This window comes from Maniola hyperantus, chromosome 28, assembly GCF_902806685.2.
Source record: "Maniola hyperantus chromosome 28, iAphHyp1.2, whole genome shotgun sequence".
Lineage (NCBI taxonomy): Eukaryota > Metazoa > Arthropoda > Insecta > Lepidoptera > Nymphalidae > Maniola > Maniola hyperantus.
The window spans coordinates 4,250,549-4,262,261 of NC_048563.1; the positions used below are offsets into that span (position 1 = coordinate 4,250,549).

At 39.3% G+C, this 11,713-nt stretch overlaps 1 protein-coding gene across 1 annotated transcript in view; it reads right to left on the reverse strand.

The window, feature by feature from the left end:
- The window catches only part of LOC117995069 (solute carrier family 2, facilitated glucose transporter member 1-like), a 31,305-nt gene extending 21,318 nt beyond the window's left edge, over nt 1–9,987 (reverse strand). The window contains exons 1-4 of the mRNA XM_034983064.2: nt 9,774–9,987; nt 3,679–3,777; nt 2,494–2,654; nt 1,755–1,865 (exon numbers count right to left, since the gene is read on the reverse strand). Coding sequence (XP_034838955.1) covers nt 1,755–1,865; nt 2,494–2,654; nt 3,679–3,777; nt 9,774–9,779 — 377 coding nt within the window. The 5' untranslated portion in view covers nt 9,780–9,987. The remainder of the gene's footprint in view (nt 1–1,754; nt 1,866–2,493; nt 2,655–3,678; nt 3,778–9,773) is intronic.
- Nucleotides 9,988–11,713: the final 1,726 nt, after the last annotated feature.

Genomic DNA, 11,713 nt, shown 5'->3' on the forward strand with positions numbered 1-11,713 from the left:
TGAAAAGAGCAACCGTCGAGTTTCTTGCTGGTTCTTCTCGGTAGGAAAGGCATTCCGAACCAGTGGTAGATGCATCCGACTATTCGAAAGTACTTGTAAAAGTTTATTTAAATAAAAAAGGTTTTTATTTATTTATTGTACAAAATGGCGGAAAAATACCCGAGTATGGCACCCTCGGTGCGCGAGTCTGACTCGGATTTGGCCGAACAATTTTCGGTTGGTAGTCCGGATAATCGCGAATCCGTATAACTGAGGGCCGGATAATCGAGTTTCTACTGTACTTCCTTATGCTCATCGTTCGTGCTATAGATTTATAGAGCGCACTTTGACTTTGCTCAGACTTTTCTAACGAGAGAAGTTTGTCCAATCATGTTTCCATCGGACTAGATTGTAGAGGATATAATGAAAAATATCATGTATTTTTAGGTCCACGCGTTACGAACTTATTTTTATATTAGTACCAGCGTTGCCAGTTTTTTAATTGCCAAGTCGGGATTTTGGAACTTTTTGAGTGAAAAAAGCGGGATTCTTTCGTCGAAAGCGGGACATGTTAAAAAACGCATAGGTATAATCAGAAGTTTTCAAATATTTATCTTTTTATTTGAATTCAAATGACGTTTACGTGACAATATATAGCAAAAATCGCGCGCTTATCTTCATTAGGTACGCTCCGGGGGCGGGCGGGCAGTCCACAGTCCACACTTCCCAACAAGAAAATAGTACTCCTATAAAGATATCTTAAAGACAATAAGACATCTTACAGATTTTTTCTTGTCGGGCTTGTCTGTGCCACCCGCTCACGTTTCCTCAGCACGCTGCACGCACGGTCGAGCATCCCCGAAAAGCGGGACAGCCTGTCCCGCGCGGGAAATTTGATTTGAACTTTAAAAATCGGGACGTCCCGCCAAAATCGGGACGTCTGGCAACGCTGATTAGTACCGACGAAAAACGAGACAGATTTATATGAGAGATTTAGCTCTGTCTCGCTTTAACTTGTCTTAAGTCTAAGCAAAGTCAGAGTGCACTGTATAGATCTCACCCAAGAGCGGCTACGCACTCATCCGATCGGCATGTGCCTAGTTTGCTAGCTAGAGGGACGCCTAGGTGCTTGCCTTGGGCGCTCTCGACATTTAATCCGCCTCTGGGTGCGATAGTAGAAGGGTGAAGAACGAACCAGGTTGGAAAGGTCTTACCTTCCAACAATAAGCATTTGTGCTGAGTTGGTCAGCAGAAATAGTTTGGGCTATGTTAGTGACCTTGATTCTCCTGCGGATCTCCTCATTCCGGATCTTATCCACCAGGGAAACTCCTAACATAGCCCTCTCCATAGCTTGCTGAGCGACTTTGAATTTGTGACTTTGAAAACAGAGCCTTTAACCTATTGGAGGCCCTGGGCACATTAGAATAACGGGGCCCCTATGATCTTGACAGAGTAGGTAAAAACAAGAAGAACTTACAGTCTTGACTGGTTAACAATCTCTATGGTCCTATGTTTGAGAGAGACTTTTGACCTTTGATTTTATAGAAATAAATATTAAATAGGTTTTTCGGTAATAAAATATCGGTTGGTCGTTTATAGTTTGGTGATTTGGTGGCAGCGACTAGTGGGCCCCTGTCGATCGTGGGCCCTGAGCACGTGCCCAGAGTGCCCAGTGGGAAAGAGGGCCCTGTTTGTGAACAAGGCCGTTTGTCAGTATCCAGCACCATAGGTGAGGACGGGAAGAACACACTGGATAAAGACCGAAAGTTCTTACCTTCCAACAATAAGCATTTCTGCTGAGTTGGCCAGCTTGGAGCACCCTTCTAAGGCGACGGCCACGAAGACTAACACGTTGTTGAGGAGCAGACCACCTTTTCTGCCGAACCTGGAAAAAACGTCGTTACATCGGTCAAGTGCGTGTCTGACTCACACACGAATGGTTCCGTTATTTTTAGGGTTCCGTACCTCAAAAGGAAAAACGGAACTCTTATAGGATCACTTTGTTTCACTCACTTGATAGGTTTCTTGACAGACAGACAGAACAACGTGAAGGGAGGTAAGTGAAAGTGTTATATATTGTACGATGGTATAGAACCCTTTGCGTGCGAGTCCGACTCGCACTTGACCGGGTTTTTTATAACAAAAAGATTAATATTGTCATTGTTTTAAAGATAATTTATTTGTCTCTCAGCAAGAATAATAAAATGTTCGCTATTCTGAGAAACTTTTATAAAACCATTTACATAAAGTCATTAATATAAGTAGACATTAATTTATGTCTAATATAAGTAACAATTATGATTTTAGGGTTCCGTACCTCAAAAGGAAAAACGGAACCCTTATAGGATCACTTTGTTGTCTGTCTGTCAAGAAACCTATAGGGTACTTCCCGTTGACCTAGAAACATGAATTTGGTAGGAAGGTAGGTAGGTCTTATATCAGACATGAGTGCTGAAACTCGGGAATATTACCATTTATTTACCTATCATTCCTATCACATTGTATCACGTTACCTGTCAGCTATCACGCCTGTGATGACGCCACCTATCATGCCTCCCACGCAGTATATGGCGACGGCTATGGACCACACTGAGGTTACCTTGGGGTCGTCTTTTGCTGGTATCGTTATGTTCGTTCCCGTCAGGGCTTCTTTGTGAAGCCATTCTGACATCACCTGAAAAAAAAAAAAATTAAAAAAAAAACCGACTTCAATACCTAACCACAAACACTAAAAATTTAAAAAAAAAAAATTTATTACCGAATATAATTATTAAGTATACAAGAGTTAATTTAGAGCCTCAATAGCTCAACCGGTAAAGGAGTGGACTGAAAACCGAAAGGTCGGCGGTTCAAACCCCGCCCGTTGCATTATTGTCGTACCTACTCCTAGCACAAGCCTGACGCTTAGTTGGAGAGGAAAGGGGAATATTAGTCATTTAATATGGCTAATATTCATTTTGCCGTGCCAATTAGCTTATTAGCTGCGCGAATCGTATTTCAGTAGGTAGCTAGGTAGTAGGTACCTACCCTTATTAAAAATGCAAAAGTGTGTTTGTTTGTTGGTTTATCCTTCAATCACGTCGCAACGGAGCAACGGATTGACGTGACTTTTTGTATAGGTATAGTTAAAGACCTGGACAGTGACATAGGCTACTTTTTATGCCGGAAAATCAAAGAGTTCCCACGGAATTTTTAAAAACTTATTCCGCATAATCGACCGTGCGTAATGGCTGCGTAAATAAAACTGAAACAACGGGCCGAATTGAGAACCACCTCCTTTATGGAAGTCGGTTAAAAAAGGTTTTTTATTCAGATATAAGTTAGCCCTTGACCAGTGGCGTGCAGGTCATAGAGGCATAAATGCACTGCTTACCCCAGTTGTAATAGCTCGATCCATATTTTTCATTATGACCTGTCAGTAAACAGGTTCCTACCTAACAAATGCCTACCCTGGCTTCAAACACTGTGCACGCCACTGCCCTTGACTGCAATCTCACCTGGTGGTAAGTGATGATGCAGTCTAAGATGGAAGCGGGCTAACCTGGAAGGGGTATGCCGTATGGCAGTTTTTAATAAACCCATGCCCCTTTGGTTTCTACACGGCATCGTACCGGATCGCTAAATCGCTGGGCGGCACGGCTTTGCAAGGGTGGTAACCAGCCACGGCCGAAGCCTCTCACCAGACCAAGGTAACTCACAGCTTGTGGCGCGTTGATGACGCCTGTGTTGTACCCGTGCTGGAAGGCGGACCAGCACCCGCCGGATATGATGGCGAAGGCCAACCGCAGGTTCATGCCCTGTCGACAAAGTACACACAATTATACAACGTGTCAAGCTTAAAGGAAGCTTTTTTAGGGTTCCGTACCTCAAAAGGAAAAACGGAACTCTTATAGGATCACTTTGTTGTCTGTCTGTCTGTCTGTCAAGAAACCTACAGGGTACTTCCCGTTGACTTAGAATCATGAAATTTGGCAGGTAGGTAGATCTTATAGCTGGCATTTGGGGAAAAATCTAAAAATTTAATTGTGGTCATGAACTAATAATTAGTATTTTCAACTTTCGAAGTGAGTGACTATATCAAGTGGGGTATCATATGAAAGGTCTTCACCTGTACATTCTAAAACAGATTTTTATTTATTTTTATGCATCATAGTTTTTGAATGATCGTGCAAAATGTCGAAAAAATACGACTGTAGAACGGAACCCTCATTACGCGAGCCTGTCGCGCACTTGTCCGGTTTATTTTATTTTATTTTAGGTGTGCAGTGTATTATAAAGTCTGCTTAGTCTAGAATCTAGATAAGTCATCATCATCATCATCATGATCAACCCATCACCGGCTCACTACAGAGCGCGGGTCTCTTCTCAGAGTGAGAAGGTTTTGGCCATAGTCTACCACGCTGGCCATGTGCGGATTGGTAGACTTCACACACCTTTGAGAACATTATGGAGAACTCTCAACCATTCAGGGTTCCTCACGATGTTTTCCTTCACCGTTAAAGCAAGTGATATTTAATTAATTAAAACGCACATAACTCCGAAAAGTTAGAGGTGCGTGCCCGGGATCGAACCCCCGACCTCCGATTAGAAGGCGGATGTCCTAACCACTAGCTATCACAGCTAGATAAGTCATATGAGGGAATGATGTCCGACTTCCGAGCTAGTTTCTGCACATTCGATGAATAAACAAATCAGTAGGCGTCAACCTTTATGACTCGGTTTAAACTGGAATGGAATAATTTTGCATGCCAACAGAATATAAGGTCAACAACAAAAAAGCAGACTTTGACCTCACTATATAGGTCTAAGGTCTTAGAAAGTTGTAGTTAGGTAGGTAGGTAACTATTTTTAATGATTTTGAAAACATACTTAATCAAGTTATTAGCAATGTTATTGGATTCAAAAAACTGGCCAAGTACAAGTCAGGCTCGCGCAATGAGGGTTCCGTACTTTAGTCGTATTTTTTCGATATTTTGCACGATAATTCAAAAACTATGATGCATTGATAAAAATAAATAAAAAACTGTTTTAGAATTTACAAGTAAAGTCCTTTCATATTCCTTACTTTGAAATTTGAAAATACTAATTATTTGTTCATGAACACATTTTAATTTTTTTTATGATGTAATCACAAATTCACGGTCTACAGACAGATGGACAGACGGACGGACGGACAGGCAGCGGAGGCTTAGTTAGTACCTGATAGGGTAAGGAAGTCAGTACCCTGAACAATGTGACACACCCAAATCTCTACAGTACGCGGCCGAAAGTAATGTAGGTACATCGACCTTTAGAAGGAGATAGCTTTGAAAACGTCATATAGGTATGAGTGACAGAGACAACGCTCTACAAAGTCAAAATGTCATTCATTCTAAAGGCCGATGTATACTACTTTCGGCCGGGTACTGAATACATATAGGTAGTTGTGTCTAAAATTAGTCACAGAAGTCGTCTACCGGAAAAGTAGTTTTCTTAAAATACCATATTTAGCTTATAAAAACACAAGGTCAGGTTGTTTTATAGATGTAGATTATATAACATTGGTTGAAATTTTGTTAGACATCAGTACCCTTATTATAAATGCGAAAGTGTGTGTTTGTTGGTCTTTAGGGTTCCGTACTACAGTCGTATTTTTTCGACATTTTGCACGATAATTCAAAAACTATGATGCATAAAAATAAATAAAAACCTGTTTTAGAATGCAAAAGTACCTTTCATATGATACCCCACTTGATATAGTTATCTTACATTGAATATTGAAAATACTAATTATTAGTTCATGACCACAATTTAATTTTTTTGTGTGATCTAACCCTAAATTCACGGTTTTCAGATTTTTCCCCTAAAGCCAGCTTTAAGACCCACCTACCTGCCAAATTTCATGATTCTAGGTCAACGGGAAGTACCCTGTAGGTTTCTTGACAGACAGACAGACAGACCAAGTCCAGAAGTCTCAAGAAACCTATAGGGTACCTCCCGTTTCCCGTTCGGGGAAAAATCTGAAAACCGTGAATTTAGGGTTACATCACACAAAAAAAATTAAATTGTGGTCATGAACTAAAAAATAGTACTTACTTATTTTTAATTTTCTAAGTAAGATAACTATATCAAGTGGGGTCTCTTATGAAAGGGCTTCACCTGTGCATTCTAAAACAGATTTTTATAGTGTAGTACGGAACCCTCGTTGCTCGAGCCTGACTCGCACTTGGCCGATTTTTAATAGCTAACCAGCAGTCTATGAAAACAGAAGCAAAAAATTATCTTATCAAGAAAACAAACAAATGATTACGAAAGATTTATGACTGATAGTAATTTTAGGTAAAATGGAGAGGTCATAGGATCTTAATTATGTTGATAGGTACTAGCTTCGTCTGTGTATTTCGGCTTTGTAAAATCCCGTGGGAACTCTTTGATTGTCCGGGATAAAAAGTACCCTATGTCACTCAACTATATCCATGCAAAAAACCAGCTAAGTGCGAGTCTGGCTCGCACACTGAGGGTTCCGTACTACAGTCGTATATTTTCGACATTTTGCACGATAATTCAAAAACTATAAATAAAAATCTGTTTTAGTTGTTTTTACTGTTTTCTTGACAGACAGACAGACAGACAGACAACAAAGTGATCCTATAAGGGTTCCGTTTTTCCTTTTGAGGTACGGAACCCTAAAAATCTCGCCGATCCGTTGCGACGTGATTGAAGGACAAACGAACAAACCAATAAACCAACAAACAACACTTTCGCATGCTGCTGCTGTCTATTTGTCCGTCCGTCCGTCTGTCAGCGGCTGTATCTCGTGAACCGTAATAGGGTAGGTAGAGAGTTGAAATTTTCACAAATGTGTGTTTGATTTTGAAATGCAAAATCTTACAACCTTGACAGTACGTGGTACTATAAATAGTTTTTTAATTGCGTATTTTTAATTACTTTACGAGAACTAACTGACTCATTTTAAATTGCGTAGGTACCAACTTATCTAATTACTATACAAATCATGCCCGCGTGGAATGGTGCCAAGAATACTGGCTGCATTTCCACACTGGACAGCCAGGCTGATCCGTTTCGCAAAAAATGATCCAGCCCTCCTGACACCAGATGAGGCTATTAATCGCGGTGAAGTGTCTCGTAAAAAATTTCTCTAAAAGCATGATAAATTTATGTACTGAACCACTAAGTATTGATAGCTCAGTGGTAAAATAGAACCCCTTGATAGGAATCAAGGGGTTCGATAACGGGCACGCACCTCTAACTTTTCAGAGTTATGTGCGTTTTAAGTTAACGGTGAAGGAAAACGTCGTGAGGAAACCTGCATATTGTCTGGGAGTTCTCTATAACTTTTTCAAAGGTATATAAATGCCAAGTCTGCCTATCCGCACTTTGCCGGCGTGGTGGACTATTGAAATATAACTTTACCAGCTGATGCCAACGACTTCATCCGCGTGGAATTAGGTTTTTTAAAAATCCCGTGGGAACTCTTTGATTTTCCGGGATGAAAATTAGCCTATGTCAGTCTCCACATGTAAAAATCACATCAATCCATTGCACCGTTGCAACGTGGTTGACAAACCAACAAACCAATAGGCCAACATACCAACAAACAAATTTAACAAACACACTTTCGCATTTATAATAAGGGTACTGAAAATAAGGGTACCTACTGATAATAGGGTACTGATAATAAGGGTACTAATAATAAGGGTACTGATTTATTTTATTCATTTATTTTTTATTTTTTACATCTTATTAGAACGGCAGTGCCACTTACACTAACTAGATAATTAATAATAAGGGTACTGATAATAAGGGTACTGATAATAAAGGTACTGATCTGTTGGTTGTTTAAATGATGGATGATTGGTGCAGACGTTTTTATTGAGTGATGTCTTATAATCAACCAAACTTATGGACTAACAGTAATTATAACGATTTAGGTAACCTTTATGGTAAGGAACCCTAAAAACAGCCCGATCTGTCTAGTAGTTTGAACTGTGCGTTGAAAGATAAGTCGGTCAGTCAGATATAGACAACTGTTTAAAACAATAATTAATGTAACAAAACATTAATTGTTTAATTTAAACAATAATTAATGACAAAACAATCGTAATCGTGCATTCAGATCGTAAACAATGCAAGACCGTGCCTACCTAATGTAATGCAAATAGGTAAGGTTAGGTATCACGCGATCTTTCTAAGAATGTATCGTACCGTATAATATTAACTGTTTCAAGAACCAGTTAGTAATTAAGTACCTACTAAGTTACTCGTATGTCTTTCAATCCGTGTCCAATTTCGAGAAAGAGGTCAACCACCGAATCCAACTTATGATTTTGAAAGTGACCTTTTTTAACGCTGGGAAATGCGTTTACGCATCCCCCTCTTGGACACCAGCCAGCTAACTAGCCAGCCAACCAAGGAGGCAGAGGCATCTTTACTTATGGTGCAGGGTGTGCGGCGCACACGGGCGCCGGGTCTAAGGGGGCGGCTTTTAGAAGGTAGAGCCGGACTCTTACCGGCAAAAAAAAAAGCGCTAATAAGAAGCTCTTATTATCTGACAATTATCATCTGAAACTCGCAACCCTAAGATTCAATAAATTAAAAAAATATAGCCCAACGTGGTTGACCCAGCGCTTAACCCTGTCCATAACTGGTGCCACCACTTTAAGTACCTTCCTATCAAATTTCATGATTCTAGGTCAACGGGAAGTAGGTACCCTAAAGGTTTCTTGACAGACAGACAGACAACACAGTGATCCTAATACGGGTTCTATTTTTCCTTTTGAGGTAGGTACTGAACCCTAAAAAAGTTTAGACTAATACTAAATACAAAGAGGTATGGATTAGACTGAAAGCGTAGCCAACTAGCCAAAACCAGTTTTAGCTATTAAATACAAGATAGATTATATATAAGATAGATTCGGCAAAAAAAACCGGCCAAGTGCGAGTCAGGCTCGCGCAACGAGGGTTCCGTACTACAGTCGTATTTTTTCGACATTTTGCACGATAATTCAAAAACTATGATGCATAAAAATAAATAAAAATCTGTTTTAGAATGTACAGGTGAAGACCTGATGTAACCACAAATTCACGGTTTTCAGATTTTTCCCCGAATGTCAGCTATAAGACCTACCTACCAGCCAAATTTCACGATTCTAGGTCGACGGGGAGTAGGTATAGGTACCCTGTAGGTTTCTTGACAGGCCGACAGACAGACAACAAAGTGATCCTATAAGGGTTCCGTTTTTCCTTTTGAGGTACAGAACCCTAAAAATTAGGACTTTGGGTGTCATATAAAGAAAGTTACCAAACTGGTATGAGAAAGTATAACACCTACTTAAACATTTTTGGATTTTCTAACATGGCATTGCGTAGGCGAGTACACTACTTACAGTAGGTACCTACGCGGCAGAAAGTAATGTACATCGGCATGACATCGGCCATTATATAATATAATTATATTTCGGCTTTGTAGAGCGTTGTCTCTGTCATTCATACTATGTGACATTTTGTCGGTCTCAACTACAGAGACAATAGAGAGATCTATATCCAGCAATGGAGTCTATGGTTGATGATGATGATGATTAGATAGGTAGGTCGGAGAAAATTCGCAGAAGAACAAAAAATTAATAGGACTTTTTTTGTCGCCTTAGAAAAGATCACAACAAATGTTAAGTAACTAGGTATGTATGTTAAATTATCATAAAATATTTCCCTGAAATTTCCCAGCTGTTTAAACTTATAATAATTATAGTCGGCTTATTAGTAATTAAACTAAAAACAACATAAAAAAAATTACCGCCATAGTCCGCTCGGTGTTTGCAATCCGAACAAAAAGAACACAGAATAAACTTAACTTCCGTCAACTGTTATATTTTTGAACGCAGCACTGCACTATAAAAAAATATTAAAAAAATAATTAAACTGTCATACTGCTATTTTTTAAAACGCAACGCGCTCGAAATGATTTGAAATTCGAATTTCAAATGACGCGAGGCGCGACTCGGACTCACAGACACACAAAACTTACCACGCGGTGGATGGTTTTACCGCTAAAATAAAGGAAGAAAGAGTTAGCGATACAAATTTTCTATAGAAATGATATGCGTGTCTCTGTCTTATTTTCTTAGACAAGACAAACCGGTTGTTACCTTTCGTTCGGCCATGCTTGGACGCAAGTTGCCAGTGACGTCACAGTAAACCGGTCGAGGAAGTTTTTTGTAGACGGACATCATTCCGAATAAATTTATTCAATTTCAATCTCTATTCCATTTCGTTAAGATATATTATTACTTTAAACATATTATGGTACATATTCTTTAGTTTCCTGTAAATTCGGTCGCAAAAGCGCTGAAGCGCTTGAGAACTTGAAAGCTTGAACTAGAACTAGTACATGTGTTAAAATTTATGATAAAAAGTTATGTAAGTAGAAGTAGGTAGGTAGCGGTAGGGCTGAGTAAAGATAAATAGATATAGACAGATAGACCATCGATAGACAGACAAAATAAAAATCTATATTCGAGTAGGTCCTAATGAAATTCTATTTTTAGGGTTTCGTACCTCAATCGTATTTTGGGAATGGCAAAAAACGGAACCCTTATAGATTCGTCATGTCTGTCCGTCCGTATGTCACAGCCACTATTTTCCGAAACTATAAGAGCTATCTTGTTGAAACTTGGTAAGTAGATGTATTCTGTGAACCGCATTAAGATTTTCACACAAAAATAGAAAAAAAAACAATAAAGTTTGGGGTTCCCCATACTTAGAACTGAAACTCAAAATTTTTTTTTCATCAAACCCATACGTGTGGGGTATCTTTGGATAGGTCTTCAAAAATGATACTGAGGTTTCTGATATCATTTTTTTCTAAACTGAATAGTTTGCGCGAGAGACACTTCTAAAGTGGTAAAATGTCCCCCTCCCCCTGTAACTTCTAAAATAAGAGAGTGATAAAACTAAAAAAAATATATGATGTACATTACCATGCAAACTTCCACCGAAAATTGGTTTGAACGAGATCTAGTAAGTAGTATATCGTACAAAATGTCGATAAAATACGATTGTAGTACGGAACCCTCAGTGGGCGAGTGTGATTTGCACTTGGCCGTTTTTGTTTATTTGTTTTCTCAGTAAGAATTATTGCAATAGGTACCTACAATTACATTGCCAAGATTGTCATTACGTGCGGAATTAGTAGCAATATTTCAGTCATTAAATAAGTTTTTTTGGTATTCATAACATTGATGGATATATTTTGGCCAAGAATGGCCGTTTCCCTTTTAGCCTGATCCGTCTAGTAGTTTGAGCTGTGCGTTGATAGATCAGTCAGTCAGTCAGTCACCTTTTCTAAATATATATAAGGAAAAGGTGACTGACTGACTGACTGACTGATCTATCAACGCACAGCTCAAACTACTGGACGGATTGGGCTGAAACTTAGCATGCATATAGCTGTTATGACTTAGGCACCCACTAAGAAAGGATTTTTAAACATTCAACCCCTAAGGGGGTGAAATAGGGGTTTTAAATTTGTGTAGTCCACGCGGACAAAGTCGCGGGCTTGAGCTAGTCCTTTTATATAATATTTAGATAAAAGTTAAAGCGCTGTAGCGCTTTAGTGTTCATTTATGTGGAGGTGTGTAATGTGTTGAACCATGTAGGGACCTCTAACGTGCCTCCTACAGAACAAAGTGAGAGGCCTGGCTCTGACGTCACTTGATGATTTAATAATTATTATGA